This window comes from Eulemur rufifrons, chromosome 3, assembly GCF_041146395.1.
Source record: "Eulemur rufifrons isolate Redbay chromosome 3, OSU_ERuf_1, whole genome shotgun sequence".
In the NCBI taxonomy this organism is placed as follows: Eukaryota; Metazoa; Chordata; class Mammalia; order Primates; family Lemuridae; genus Eulemur; species Eulemur rufifrons.
Genome location: NC_090985.1, coordinates 29,219,466 through 29,236,015, shown reverse-complemented (window position 1 = coordinate 29,236,015; position 16,550 = coordinate 29,219,466). Strand labels below are relative to the sequence as shown.

The 16,550-nt window shown below is 43.6% G+C and overlaps 1 protein-coding gene across 1 annotated transcript in view; it reads right to left on the bottom strand.

The window, feature by feature from the left end:
* FAM135B (family with sequence similarity 135 member B) overlaps window positions 1-16,550 on the bottom strand; it is a 283,291-nt gene that overhangs the window by 88,590 nt on the left and 178,151 nt on the right. Inside the window, exons 4-5 of the mRNA XM_069465957.1 lie at window positions 7,405-7,544; window positions 915-985 (exon numbers count right to left, since the gene is read on the bottom strand). Of these exons, the coding sequence (XP_069322058.1) occupies window positions 915-985; window positions 7,405-7,544 (211 nt within the window). The remainder of the gene's footprint in view (window positions 1-914; window positions 986-7,404; window positions 7,545-16,550) is intronic.

Genomic DNA, 16,550 nt, shown 5'->3' with positions numbered 1-16,550 from the left:
GGAATTCACAAGAATATCTCAAGAACGATTCAGTATCTGCCACGCAAAGGACTCTGCTCACAAATGAACCCCTGCCCTTTCCTCCATCTCCCCCTCCTCATTGTGCCTGATGCTGGAAACTTCCACAAACTGCAGTGGAGGGAAGGCAGGAGAAGGATGTAAAGCCCCCACCATGCCCTGTTTCTGCACTGGGAGTTTCCTACCCTGGGACAGCCTGGACCAGGAAGTGGGTGTACCAACAGAAAGAAGCTATAAACTGGATGAGAGTTTAGAGTTTTGACATTACACTTGACTGGGCTTCTTAATACTTAAGGAAAGGATGATTTATTTATTACCTGAGAAAACCCGGAGAGGCTTAGTGGCATGATAGTTCACCCCAGGGTAGGAGGAAGAGGCCAGCCAACAGGCTGAAAGGAAGCAGTTATGAGAAAGAAGAGAGTTGCCTCCTGCTTATTTAATCAGCAGGTTACACATAAATGGATTTTCAATTTTCAGAGAGTTGAAACACAATAGCAGGTATCTAGTACGAAGATGCAGAATGCTGGCAGAATCTCCTTTGATTCAGAAGGGGCTTTGAGGTTTGTAGCCCCATAGGGTCATTCATCTAAAACCCCCAATTAATGCCACATTGAAAGCATAAAAAGGTGTCAGACATGAGAAGGTGCCAGTTAATAAATCCAGGAAGTCAGGCATTTTTATGTGTATGCAGCGTTTGGACTACCTGCCTAGCATGCATGCAGTTTGAAATGACCAAGCAGTCATTCTCCGCCCACACTCCCAGGTAAGGGACCTCACAGCTCATCAGGACCCCAGCATGCAGGGAGCATTCTGGGGCTGTGATGCTGCCACGGGAGCAGGGGCGGGTGGAGGGGAGACTCCCACTGCTGCAACTCAAGGATTTCCAGGACACTCACTGCTGCTCACTCTCCGTAAAGTGCAGGTCCACCTTGAGTTGAAAATCGACTTCACTCAGTGCATCTTCCACCTGTAAGAGAGACAAAATCCAAGGGGTTTCAGGAGTCAAATCTTGTCCAAATGAAATATTTAGCTGGTCTATTTCCCAAAGTAGAAAAACAGTATCTCATCACAAAATGAATGTCACTTATGCTTAAAGCAGCATTTGCATGCATATTCCATGAAGTTCCGGATGAACAGGATATCTGGGAATATCACAAGGAAAACACAAGGAAGAGATTTACATAGCCAGCTTGGGGAAAGCCAATTTGCAAAAAAAAAAGGCTAAGCAAATTTACTCATTGCAGGACTTTTGAGAGTCTCATTTCCTACATGGATTTGATCTGGAATCTGATTCTGGGCAAGAGTAGAGAGTCCCAAAGTGTTCCCTAGCACCTGCTTTGGGAGAAGGATGGAGCAATGATTCACAGTGAAACCACACTTGGCTAGTGATAAGATAAAGCCAGAGGGGATGTTACCTCCAACCCTTAGGCACCCTCTGAGGGCAGGCACCACTGTCCACCTGTGCAGAGGAGGAAGCTGGTGCTCAGGAAAGTTGTTACTGCGCAAGATGTCTCAACTTCATGGGAAAGCAGCTCCTTCAATTTTATCTTGAGATCCATTGCATTTAACCATTTACACTTGAAGACACTTGGGCATTCGCATGCTGTCCATGGCTGCTTGTATCCTTAGCTTTAAAAAAGTACTTTTTACCATAGCAATCTGTGTACCATAGCAATCTGTGTGCTTCCTGCCAGCTTCTCACATATACCTAGGTACCCCTCCTTCTTCTTTTCAATATCCTCTCCACCTCAGGGGGGACTTGCTTGGTAAATACCAGATCTTACCACCACCTGCACTCAGTGGGGCCACCCAGTATCAGTGCTGCACACCTGTGACAGGACTTTGCCCCCTTCCCACTGCAGTCTGGATGGAGCCCTTCTCCTCTGCAACGGTGAAAGTCTGCTTCTTAGCATTGATGCTTCCTATTGCAATTGTACCTTTTTTTTTTTTTTTTTAGCTTTATAAGCTGGGAGCCCACAAGCCAAGTATTATCTGCAGACATGTTTTATTTAGTCCCCATGGTATTTTTTAAAATGTTTTGAACAAGTAGCAACCATTTACAATTCAGGCAATTTCACATTTTTATTACACGTTTTCAGCTTCTGAAAAAAAAAAATCCTGTATGTGGCAATGCTGGGCTGGCATTTGAAAGCTGTTTGGATCAGTAATTGCTCTTGCAGCCACTACTGGTTCGCTGCAGTCACTGACAATGCCCATCTGGCCTGCGCTAAAACCTCCCGGCTATTTTCCTGCCTGGTGGCCCCAGTAATCTGTGTATCATTAAGGGAGAGACTAGTCTTAATTCCTTCTGGATCCCTTGCTCCAGAAATAGTGACTGCGACATGGAAAGTATCAATGCATCTTCCCTATCCCCAACCTTTTTCTTTGTTTTTGTTTCTTTGCAAGAATATCCTCATCCTGCAGGGACAGAAATATTTTATCCAAAGGCCTCTTTGGAAATGTCTCCCTGGTTAAGCATAATTCAGGCAGAGACATATGGATGGAATTTATCTTTAGGTCTCCAGGGTTTAAAATTTGTTGTAAAAAAAAGCCACTTAAAAGTTAACATTTTGCTGAATCCAAGTGCTATAAATAACTTCCTCTCCTAGCTTTGTTTTGCATAATCATGAACCTTGCTTCAAATACACAAGGAAACCAACGCAGTCTCCTGCCACTCGTTCCTTGGAAGTGAGACCAGCAAAGAAATTCCTCCCCACCACCTTCTGAGCACGCATTTGCCTCGGTAATGAAAATTCACTGTCAGCTCCAGTTTTAAACTTGCTGCGATTCCTTAGAAACTGGAGACAAATCAATGGCTTGGACAAGCTGTGGCTAAATTGAGCCTGGCTATGACTTCGTGATGCCTCAATGAATCTTATTTGCAAGATACTTCAGAATGAAGTCACCCTCTTTTCGTAAGTAACATGCATTTTATGATCGGCTGTTAACAACCTGCCCCGCCCACAAACACACACACACACACACACACACACACTCACACACACACACACACACACACAGGGTGTACATATACACACGTGCTTTTCCTTTACCCTGCCTCTTCTGCATTAAAGATATCACCTCCCTTCAAGGGTCATTTTCTCACCACCAGGAAGCAGTTCTTTATAATAGTGAAAATAACAAAAGAAGCTCATATTTACAGAAGAGTTACTATGTGGAAGGCAATCAACTATCATTGTACATTCACTATCTTATTTAATGTGCATAAAACGATGAGTCACAAAGTTATTTTACAAATGGGGAAACTGAGTCTCAGTGCAGTGAAGTCACTTTCCCAAACTCAACTAGTTAGTGAGCCCCATATCCTAGATCCTATCAAGGGCTCCACTTCTCTGGGCTTTTCCCATGGTCCAACCTGTGTTCTAGGTTGCACATTCTCTCACTGGTTGGTTTTAACTCTGCTCACAAAAGGTACTCTTGTTTTCTCCTCCATTCTTAACTTCTCTCATGAGCTTTGTCACAGTCTGTTGGCTAAAAAGGCAGCTTTTCAAGTCAATCTACCTTGGTGTAAGTCCTAGATCTACCATTTAGTATCTGTGTGACCTTGGGCCAGTTAACTTCTGCTGTTTTCTCATCTATAAAATAGGAGTAAAATAATTACACTTACTCCATAGTATTGCTGTTGTCTGAACTAAATAAGAAAATGTACACAAAGGGTTTTGTTCACACAAATCTCAATGAATGTTAGTTGTTATTATTGTCATTATTTCCAATTTATTACTGGTCCTTCTCACATAAAGGAGCCATTCTTCCACCAAATCCACACAGTGGCCCTGCACACTGGTCACAAATACAGACTTTGCGATTGGACTGCCTAGGTCTGAATCCCAGCCCTGCCAATTCCTGGTGGTGTGACTTTGGAAAATAACTTCTCTAAATCTCTATATCCTCATCTGTAAAAGAGGAACAATGAAACCCCTCATAATCTGTTGCAGTGATTCAATGAGACATTCCAGACAAAGAACTCAGCACGATGCCTGCCACACAGCACACACCTAATAAGTATAAGATGCTATTTGTGTTAAGCTCATCGTGATTGTTATTATAACTCAACTTGAATTCCCATCACTCCCCAATAGAAACTCTCCCTCTTGCAACTACCTTGGACTGCCAAGGGTGACTCCAAGCCCATTCCATGCCCAAATCTTAGTGTCAACTTTCATTTAACTTTCTTCTCCAAACAATGTCCTCCATCCCCCATGTTGGACCTCAATCCAGTTCTGTGAGCTACACTGGCTGCCAGGCAGCTCATCCTCTCAATCGACACTGTCCCCATCCACACAGCTACTCTCTCTGCCATGGGGCTCACCAGCACCCTCAGGAACCACAGCAGCAACTGCATCTATACCCTTAGTCTCCTAGGCACCATTTTCCATATTTTTGCAGACTGATCTTTCTAAATCCCAGCTCCTCTCCTTTGGAATCCCAAAGGAGCTTCCCACCTTCAGAGCAGGGTAAACATATGGCCTTTGAAAGGATCTCTGTGGGGCTCCATGCCATGTCCTCCACCTTCCTCCCCAGCTTTGTGTCTGTGTCTCTTCCACAAACCCACCCTCTACTTTTCTGCTTTTCACTGTCCTTGCTGTCCATTGTCTCAGGAGCTCATAAATGCTTCCCACGGAAATCTTGCCTTGTCCTACTTATCAAAGCTCTGAATCAATCCGTGCCCCCTCCAAACAAATACCCACTGTCTGAATCACTAGGCCAGGGATGGGCTCATGAATCTGCATTTTCTACAAGCACTGCCAGGGCACCATGATGCACCAAGAAGTAGCACTTCGGGAAATGCTTTTCCTTTTTTAATCCTATGCAAATGCAATCTTGTTAACAAAGATTTTTTTAAAACACATGAATATAATATGTTCCTCTTCTCCCTCAGAGTGCTAAGCATCTTGTTAATAACTGCATCTTCATCTTTGCCTTGGCTACTAGGAACTCAGCACTAATTGTGTGGACCGTTAGTTTTTAACAAATGCCCAGAGGATGCTTGTGCATTTGTCTGCTACACTTAACCTGGGCTTTATTATCCGTTTTGTGTTTTTTTAATCCATATATCTCTGCCTATAAAAATATTTCTTTTTTTTCTTTTTACTGTTCTATAAATTTTTAAACCTTCTTAAATCTTTTGTGGGGTTACACAGAGTATGTACCCACTTTATCTTCATACTCTTTGTAACTGTTATGAAAACATCACACAGTACACCTGAACCTGTGATTAGCTCTGTCCATGGTCACCTCTTGCACTTATCTGGGACCTCACTACATGGACTGAATCTCCTTCATGCCTCAATTCCTCGTAGCATGTGGAACAGAGCTCGATGGACACATATTTCATATGTTTCTGCTGGTCACAATGATGTCTATGTACATTCATGAACATATTTTCTAGCCACCTGCCCATAAGAAGTGTTCTGGTTGTCATAAGCAGATAGATATTAACTGGAAAAGAGCTAATGTAGCTATTACAAATATACAGTCTTTATAGACATATCCAATTAACTTTAATTGTCACTGATTTGGAAACAATGATTAGCTGTTACACTATTTGCTGCCATATGGATTACCCCAACACAGTAATAAATTATGAGCTTATAGAGAAAAGAAATTTGATATGCAGAAGAAAACAACATGTACTGTGAAACACACTCCCTACTCAACCTCAGAACTAAGGCTGGTCGCAACCTCACCTGAGCTAAAGTTGAGCTTTGGGAAAGGTCAAACTTAGAAAGCTTTACACTCGTAGGGACAGGAGCAAGATGCTGATGGAAATAAGATGGAATAATGGCCAGGACACCTGAATGATGCCCAAACCCAGCCTCCATCATTTGTTTGCCATAGTCACTCTGCCAAGGTATCTCTTTGAGGTCAACATGCCAAAGAATAATGGCCCATGAGAAACAGAGTGTGGTTCTCTTATTTGGGGAAGCTGATCTTGAGTGCAGCCTGCCTGGGAGTTTCTTAACACTTAAGGGAATCTATCCCTACACTAAGTGTAACAGCTGTGAAGGTTGCACTGAAGACTTGCTGAGCCCTTGACAATCTCATCATCCGAGTATCTGTCATGAGGCAACGGCCAGTCTTGCTCAGCAGGACTGTCATGCAGTCTTTTCCACTTGGGGACAACTGTAGCTTCACAAGACCTCCAGGGGGGTGCACATGTATCCCTTCTTTCCCTCACAAGTGTATCCCATAGACTCGTGAGCTGAGCATGGTGTACTGACAGAACAGACATGACCGGTGTGTTTGATATAAGCCCCCAAACACCATAGTAGGTGCTTAGTGGGTACTCAGTAAAACTTTGATGGATGGGTGGATTACTCTGTAAAGAATGAGTGAGTGACAGCTTTTCGGTTTTAGCCACACAGGAGAATTTGGTCACTACCTAGATCATAAAAGATGTGAACATAAAGACACGAGGCATGCGAGGAGAAAGATATCAGATGCCCAGCAGGAGTCGTCGTGCACTCCCGTGGGAAATGTGAGTAGGAGGCTCCAAACAGATTCTCCTACAATAGGAACACTCTTCCACACCACTTAAAGGTATCCTAGCAGGAAATAATCAGCTGGAATGTGGCAACAGAGATTCAAGGTGAGCATGGGGGAGGGAGAGCAATGGTTTGGGCTTCAGATATTGCTTTGAAACGTGTGAATCTGATAAAAAGGTAATTTTTAATCAAGTTTTCAGTAAGTAGAATGAAGCCCCTGAGGCCTCTGGGCTTGTACTAATGCAGTTCCCCTTCATAAGATACTATTTCTCTTTCTCGCTCTGATGGACTCAGCACGTGCATCTGAAAGCCAGCTCTTCTGTGAAGCCACTGAGGAACGCCACTGCCTTCATCCCCACGGAGTTCATTTCTCCATCCTTGGTGTCCCTTTATTTAATTTCTACAAACAGCCAGTAGAGTGCACATCCACCAGGGTGCTCATTTATATATCTGTTTTCCTACTGAACCACCAACCCCTTTGATGCAGAGGACCTACTACTGCCTTCATCAGTCTGTCCCTCATCCAAGAGCCCGACACAGAGCCCTACAGTAAGTGGATACTCAATAAACATCTAGTGACTGACTCACTGACGGAGTGCCTGAATAGATGCACAAATAAGCAAGTGTGCAGTGAATAAGAGAGACCGCAAGTTAGTCAATGGAGACTGCTTGCACCTGAGACTACATGGAATGAGCAAGTATATGAATGAAAGAATGAGTAAAAAAAAATGAATATGTAAATAAGTACATGAGCACTCTAAAATCACAAATTCCTATCTGTCAGATTTCTGAGTAAATCTATAGCTTCTCCTTTGTTTACCATTTACCTAGCAATGACAGGGAACAGCCGTGTGTGGCTGGCAGTAGATTCACGACTTACCCTTTCACCGTCTAAGAGTAAATGAGCTTGGAAGATCACGGCATCGTTTATGGGCACCTCTTCATTCCGGTATAAGATCTGAAAGACTCGGCTATGCAAGGTGCTGTCGTGGACACAGGCTGAACGCAGGCTGCTGCTCTCTGCAAAACAAGAATCAGTAGGAGCCCGTGAAGTCCAACTCTGTCCTGTAACTGCAGCCCTATCAGGTGTCTGTCCTGCTTATCAAAAGTAATGGCCCCAAACTGCCTTCCAATTTCCAAGGCTTAAAATCACAGATAACTGAGACCCCAGCACATAAATAGTTCTGTTCATTGAGTTGGACTAGTATCACAGAAGAGTCTTATTTAATCCTGCACAAGCTATATAAACTTGTGTCAACCACTTGCCATGCTGTGGGCAGTGCTCCTTAGTTGGAATTTAGCGCCTACTCAATTATTCACCTGTCCACAGGTCCCCTCCTCTGTGAAGCTTTCCATACCACCCCCCATCTGGAAACAATGAAGAGAACATGGAGTAAAAGATAGAAACCACCCTTCCTTCTACAAGGACTTCCTAGTACCCACAGAATCTCCCTCTCCTGAAAGATGCTGTTTGCATGTCATTTGTGTTAGGAAGAACACTTTGTTTTGAAGTTTAGACAAATGTGCTAATCCAAACTGTGCTGTATATCAAGTTTTATTTAAGGAACTTGTTTAGCTTCGTATCCTGCAATGCATTCTAAACCTACCATAATCCCTAAACAATGTTTCAAAGTTAATTAGATGTCAGGAAGACAAATCTATCCAATGAGGTTAAGAGACCTTACTGCACCCAGTGATGAGGGTTATCGTGGGGAACAAATGGGTGAAGTCCTCCAAATCACTCAACACATAAACTGTGCAGTTGGAAAAATACAGAAGTATTCTAAAATAAGTAACACCTATACTTATTTATAAATACTATTTGATTTATGTAATTTAAGGGAATTATTACCTATCCATAATAATGAGCCACTATGTGGCATTTTGCAGCCTCCAAAGTGCTTTTCAGTTGTGTTGCTTTCAATAGCCCTCATAAGGAACCCGTAAGGCAAGTTGTACTATGACGAAGAAACCAAGGCTCAAAGAAGAGAGAGGTGTCTTTTTATGTCCTTGTTATGCACTGAATGTTTATGTCTCCCCAAATTCATCTGTTAACATCTATGATGGTGTTTGGAGGTGGGGCCCTTGGGAAGTAACTAGTTCATGAGAGTGGAGTCCTCATAAATGGGGTTAGTGTCCTTATAAGAAGAGGCCAGAGAGCTCATCCCTTATATCATGTGAGGATACAATGAGGGAAGTCATTAGTATACAAACCTGGAAAAGGGCTCTCATCATAAACTGACCACGCTGGCACCCTCATCTCCAAACATGCAACTACTAGAACTATGAGAAATAAATTTCAGTTGCCGATAAGCCACCTGGTTTATGATGTTTTGTTACACGAACCCAAGGTAGAACATTGCTGTATGATGAGGCACTTTGTAAATTTGCCCTCATGTATCTCCACTTAGTAACAGAGAAAATGAAGTCTCAGGAGAATGAATAAAATGCACATATTTCCTAGCAAAGGGTGGGTACTCTATAAGGCAGTGCTGAAAGAATTAAATAGCTTGATTGAAAAGGGACCCAAGAAAATAAGAAAAATAAGTCCAACCATCAAAGAAAAACTGCACAAGTGCCTTGTATACACCCTCTTGATGGCTTAACGAGTGCCTTAGAAACAGGGACACAGGATCAACATCACCTCCCAAATCACAGTGACAGCTAAGCCAACACCTACCCTGTAGCTTCAGAGTAGGGAACACAAAACATGTAAAACCCCAGGTTGTTTCCAAGGCTGCTCAGATGCGCCTGCTTTAATTTGCACTTCATCATAAAGGAAATGAAATTATTGGCCTAATGCAGCCCTATTTAGACTTGTTAAGATTCAAAATGATGTGGCTTTTAAATAGAAATGATTCTCATATACAGATGCCTCTACCCTAGCCCTTTCTCGATCACTGCCAGGGCCTGGTTGATCTATAAGGCCAACTGACGACGTGGCAGAGGATGGATGGGGTAAATACGCTGAAGGTCAGAGCAGCACTGAGCCGTCTGCCACCAGGAGGGACAGCCAGCAAAACAGCTCAATCACTTGCCTTCTTGGGCAAGTGACATCACCTCTTGTAACAGCAGCTTTCCTTATGAAAAATGGGCATATCCACACTGACCTTCTGGAACTGTTGCAGACATAAAGAGGATGAAATAGATCAAGAGCCTGAGACCAGGCACGTGCTGGGCACGCAATACACAGTATGATGACTTTTTAATTGTGTTCACAGAGAAGGTTCTGAGTGCTTTCTGTTGAATACTTTTCTACTGGCCACACTTTTATGGGAGATTAAACTCCTCTGAGTTTAAGCAGATCAGCAAACTGGACCACGGGGCTTAACTGGTATTTACTAAAAATCACCAAATCCCAAGGTGCCCCATTAAGTTGAAAAAGAGACGTTTCTCACACCCTAGGGGACTTTCTGGGTCATTTTCTCTCCACTATTAAATAGGGCATTTAACAGGTGTCTTTTTATAAGAGAATTTCGCTAATCGTGGGCAGCTTCTGAGATTATGCAGATCATTGAGCCAGCACTTGTCCTGTCCCTGTGGGGACACTTGCTCTTGTCCCTGTGGGGATCCCCCATCTTCAACAACCACCCACATTCCGGTGCTACCACTGTCCTTGCTGCTGCTTCCTGGTGCTCTGGGCACCCAGAGACGACGAAAGTACACACTCTCTCTACCCTTCAAGACCTGACTCATAGTTTGGGATGCTGACCCTTCTTCACTATGGGGTAAAGAGTCACTTTTTTCATTAGGGTATTGTGACCTATTATCTGGTAACCAGATTTCCATACACATGGTCCAATGACCAGAGTCTTCCCACATATCTTTCTCTTGTGTGCGTTAGGGTGGGCACCATGCATAAGGACAGGTGGAACTTTAAGGGGGGGAACGATAGATGGAAAGAAAGTGGGGGAAGGAAGACAAGAGAATGGGAAGAAAAAAGAGAGGAGATGATTGAGAGAAGAGAATAGGGCAGAGGGAAGAAGAGGAGCTTTTCAAGGTCCCAACTCCATAAAGAACGTATTTCAAACCCGAGTTGAACCTGGAATCTCAGGCCAGAGGGCAAGAGAAAAAAATGGCATTTAGGTTCTTCTATTTCTTCTCCCTCACAAAATGGGAGATATTAAAACTTCACATATCTATACACCTTTAAATGTTTAAAACTAAAATGATGGTATTTCCTCTGCCGAGAGCTATGACCAGCCCCAGATGCTCCATGAGATGGATTACAAAGTGTGGGTGCTGGTCACCTGCCACAGACCCTACACACTGGTGCCCAAGCCGAAAACACCTTATGTGCATTTACCTGTGGACTAAACCCAAATCCCATTCCATGAACACAGCCATGGCTCTGCCTGCACAGAGGAACTTCCCAACAACTGGGGCGGGGGGAGGTGCTGCATTGCCAAAACCCCAGAAGACACACTCCAACTCTCAAGGCCTGAAGCCAGCTGGGTGAGGTCTGGGCTGTTTGAAAAATAAAATACTGAGTATACGTTACTGAATTTCTTTAAACCCAGGCCACATTCTTAGAGAGAATTCTTCAACATGTTAGAGCCAGCTGAAGTGGAAAAGCCCCGTTAGAATGTGAGTCCCCCCAAAGTCACAATCTTGGCTTTCATACAGTTTAGGACAGAATCGCCTTTACCAGGCAAACTTGAGTTCTAAACTTGCCCCCCACTTTCTAGCTGCGGGGCCTCGGGCAGGCCATTGAATCCGAGCTCAAATGAGGCAAGAATCACTCCTGCCTGATTTCCACAACAGATGTGAGGCTTCAGTACAAGGATGAATAAAGAAGTATGTTTTTACCTGTAAAATTCTCAAAATTCAAACAGATTTTCTCATAAGTTGAAGATAATAATGACTAAGGTAATCTTCTGATGGTTTCTAGGAACAAGAATGACAGAAAGACACTCTGAAGCTGAACTTTATTATTTTTTCCAACCATTTCAAGGAATAGGCAGAAGAGAAGGCCATCTCGAAAAAGACATTTATTGTTTTTCCGAGGAATGACCAGAATGATGTCCTGGAGCCATGTAAGTGCTGACTGGTTGGTAGGGCCAGTGAGTACTCCCTGCCAGGGTGGAGCGAGATAGTGTGACCTCCTGTGATGCCACAAGGTTGAGACCCCATCACTGGGGTACAAGCAAAACAATTTAAACAGTAAACCAGGAACTACGGGGAGAGAAGGAACCGTGGTATTGATGACTTTCTTTTGAGTTTGAAAGTCAGGGGTATTTTTGGACCAGGACAGACCTTCCCCATCCAAGGTGGTCATGGTATACTATGTGGATCAGGCCAGCACAACTTTCACACAGAAATAACAGTATCTTGAGAAAAGTTGGAGCCCAGGATGATGACCTGGGATGTTTATTAATGTTCAAGGCTTCATGGTTAGAAGGTTGGTTTGGCTACCAACCTTGTGGGCTAGAAAGTTCAAGGACCCATCTAACCTGACAGGAAGATTATGCTGGGAAGAGCACTGGCTGAATATATGAATGCTATGTCATAGTTCATTTTGTGCTGCTATACAGAATACTCCAAACTGAGCAATTTGTAATGAATGGAAATATATGGGCTTATAGTTCTGGAGGCTGGGAAGTCCAATATCAAGCTGCCAGCATCCGGCAAGGGCCTTCTTGTAGCATCATCCCATGGCAGAAGGCAGAAGGCCCAAGAGACAAAAGGGGGCCAAACTTGACCTTTTATAAAGGTAGCAATCCCACCCATGATGGTGAAGCACTCCTGGCCCAATCACCTCTTAAAGGTCCCATCTCTTAGTGGCAGCTAAATTTCAATACAAGTTTTAGAGGGGACATACATTGAGACCATAGCAGTTATCCATGGAATTATAACTTGGCAGCTCAGGGCAGGGGCCCTGGAAGCCTGAGCAGATACCTGGACCAGCAAGGAGTTCACCACTGGAGTTACAAACCCCCTCAGATCTCTAACAATCCACACTTCAACAGACACCCTATGTGCCAAAGAGATGCCCCAGCAGCCTGGGACCGATCAGAACCAGCTATTTCCTAACCTGGAATTCAGAAAAGGACCCCTTTAAGCCCAGTTCTTGTGTGTAACCTTCTTGCACAATGTGAAAAAGGGGAAGCAGGAGGCATTTCTGCTAATAGGGTATTTAGAGACACAAGCACTTACTTGAAATATCTGAAGAGATATGATTTTACTTGTACCTTCAATTTTTGAAGCATATCACATTGGTGACACATCGATAAAAGGCTATGTTTTAGTTGTCATTTTTATTGCCATTTCAAAGATTATCAAATGTTTTTCTTGCTTTCTACATAAAGTATGCTGATGTACATAGAGTATTGAGTATTTTGCCTTAATGCACATGGGTATAAGTTTATGTCTTCCCCATAATCCCAGATTAATAAATTTCTTGGTTTTTGCTATAACATATATTCATTTTTATATAAAATATTTATTAATAACCTTCTATGCACCAGGTTGGACAAACACTGGCAGTCAGCAGTGAACAATCACAGGGTTCCTTGTGAGGCATATCTGTTGCATGTTCCTGTCTGTGAAATAAGGAATTAGCCATCCCATTGCTGTCCAACCCCACGGTCATGCCCTGATCTAAATGAATGTCTAGTCTCTCCAGACACATTGCACTGGTTGCAACAACTCGTATAGGCTAATTTAAAATTTTAATTAAGGTGGCAAGTTATGTACATCAAACTGAGTTTGAGCATAGATGTTATTTATTAATTGTATGATTTGAAAAAGTCACTTTTCTATAATATATAATAAATACAAAATGTTTTGTTCATTGAAAACTGCTCTACAGAAGCTAGCCTAGATTGATTGGTCTAAGTTCCAGGTACGTTATATTCCTTATATCACTGGGTATGACCTTGGGCATAGGAGTATTCATTTTACTCATGCAGAAAATCATGATCATAGAAGTTGTCACCTCTTCAATGCCAAATAGAGTAGATGGTAGAATGGTTACTGCAAATCTTGTTATTTTTTTTTTAATTCTCTCATTCCTTAATTTGTTTATTCCCTCATTCATTATTTAACTAAACAACCACACAGGCAATATGTTACACATAATGCTGTCACTGGTGAAGATAAAACAATGGCAAGGAATATTCTTCAATATTTAGTACAGAATCCCCCAACTTTTCTCTCTCCTCAATTCACTTGCATCACTTCTGTCTTATAGAAAAATAATGTAAGTGCTAGAATGATAGAACAGCAGGCTTTGCATATCACGGTCACTGAATCAATCAATCAACTACTGATGAACATAGAAATGGAGGGAGATGGCTTGTGGACATTACCCACTGCTTGTGGTAGTTCTAGTACCCAGGATTGCTGACTCCCAGCCTACTCAGGAAGAAAACCCAAGTTACAGAGTGGATACCATAGCTCGGCAGAAATGCATATTTACAGGAGAGCAAGTAAATGAAAGAGCCCAGTAAAAAGCACAATTTAACCTACTGAATGAGTAAGGGCTGTTGCTGCAATTGAGCTGTAAGCATTCTCCCATCAATGCTGAGTGGGCTTAATTACTTAATTATAAACCATTGTGACCTACCATTAGCGTGAGCCCAGTAGGGCCAGCACTTGATAATACTTTATTATCCAATAATGTGTATTGCTCTGTAATCTCAGAAGGAGGAGCCCAGTGTGCTGCCTCTAGCATCCTCTAGTTGCCCAACAGCTGGCTAGCTGTGGTTTTGGATTGGTCCTAACTGCTCAGTAGCCTTAGGTATTTCAGATTGGATTTCAGTAAACGTCCAGTATGTGGCCTGATACCTCATGCTTTTGTGAGGACAAGAAATGTGTTTGAGTTAAAATGCATTCCACAGTGTCATTTATACACTGTGCACCTGTGAACAAAGAATGTACCCAGTCTGAGCCTCAGTTTCCTCAGCTGTGAACTGGAGATGGAAGAGGAATACCTGTTCCAGGGTTCGGAGAGTTGAATGGGATGACCCAGGAAAGTACCTGGTATAGGATGCAACACAGAATACGTGCTTGGAGAAACAGCAGCAAATAAATGCACTGCTGGCTCAACAGGAGTGTGGAGCTGATGTGGCCATAAAAATTATCCAACACAGAATTTTACCAGCTATGAACAGAAATTTTGGCAGGTGTGGGGAGTGGAAAGGAGTCCTTAATTGCCCTTTGACACTGGGAAGAAAGCAGGCGTGGTCCAGGGCAGTGGACATTGCATGGATGGAGTGTGGAAAATCTCCCTGCTTAAGAGCTGGGAGACTTTGGGTGAGACCTTTAACCACCCCCCAGCCTCAGTTCTCTTACATGTGAAACTGACAATAGCAACATGACCACCTTGGGGAGCAAGCTGGTTCCTACACCCCTCTGCACCTGCTAATGGGAGGTATCTCAGTTCAGGCTCTTCACACATCTGCCCAGTGTCCCCTCTTGATCCCTGGCTCCTCCTGCAGCTCCCAGTGCTCTGTGCTGCAAAACTCCAGGTCTAGGTTTCAATTCTTTTCTCCTCTATAAGCTCCCTCTCTAGAGCATAGCCATTTCCAAGGGTTTACATACGACGTATAAGCTGAGACCTCTCAAATGTATAAGTCCATCTCCTGAGTGGGAGTGATCCTTCGCCCACTGGACATTGTTCCTTTGATGTCAAATAGAGATCATAAACCTAACGTATCCAGGATAGAATCTGTCACTGTGTTTCCCAAACATGTTCCTCTCCCAATCTTACCAATATTATGAATAGTAAAGTACTTCCTGGTCATCTTTAATTCTTCTTTTCCCCTCACTGCCTCTATCCAATCAGCAAATCCTGTGGATTCAAAATCAAAATGTGGTTCAAAAGAATCTGATCCTTTCTATCTTCTTTTCTAATTTTCTCTCAATATGAAATAGTAAATACCTTACTTTTTGCTTCTACTCTTACCACCATTAGTCTATCAATATAAAATATAAATGAGATGTCATTACCTGCCCCTTGCATATAAAACAAAATCTAAATTCTTTACTGTGGTTTCATGGGCCCAGAATGATCCCTGTGAATGCTGCAGTCATAGTGAGGACTTAGCACAGAGCTGATGCTTTGTGTGGTATCCAGGCCAGGCAAATATTTATAGAATGCATGACCGACCAAAGCTCCAAGTGACCCGATCACTGAGAATTTGGCAGCAGCGTTTAATAACATTTGTGGAAGTGAACTGCATCTCAGATCGAGCAGCCAGCACACTGAGGCTGTCTCTGTCTCCTGCCCTGTTCCCACTATGACCCAGAGTCCACATCGATCCATGTTCCCTTGCAAACAGCCACCAGAAACCATGCCGGAAACACACACCGTGGGGTTTCTGAGAAGCGTGTAACCAAGGCTCCATCTTCTAATCCTGACACTCATCAGGAGACTCAGCAAATGGGAGGCAAAGCGCCCTGTTTATGTGATTCAGCCTTTCCTGAGCCATCTGTCTCCCCACATGCTTCCCAAGGAGAACTAAGTATAGCTGCAATTGCAGCTAATCAAATATTTGTCAGAGCTGCAGTGTCCCCACCCAGTCATGGTCCCCAGGATGTTCCGAGGAGCACAGAGTAGTTCGCTAGCCTGCGGTGACCTTAGCCTTAGTTGCAGGCCACAGAATGGAGGGGAGGCGGTGACTGCAAAATTAGCAAGGAGCTCTAGAGCCACTGCTGAGTAGGTGAGACCAGGCGGTTGCTCTGCTTTTGTCTTCCACAGATACAGAGGGTCCCTCCGGTGGGGCCAGCCGCACTCCAGTGGCTACGCCAAGCCTGACTGGTCCAGAAGATCAGTAGCCTCAGCCCCAACTCCCTCCGCAGGCTGAGCCCACCCCTCCCCAACCTGTGCCTTGAATTGGCTGTCCTGTCACAGCACATACTCACCTGGACCTTCTCCTGCCCCGCATCACCTTTCCCCTCTTGGTCCCCTCCCCTCTGTCCATCAGGCACATACCTGAGCTGTGCTTACAGTTGATCGTAACTGCTCATACCAGATGCACTGGCTGAATGTTGCCCCTGGTTAAAGTGAGCAAGGCATTCCCA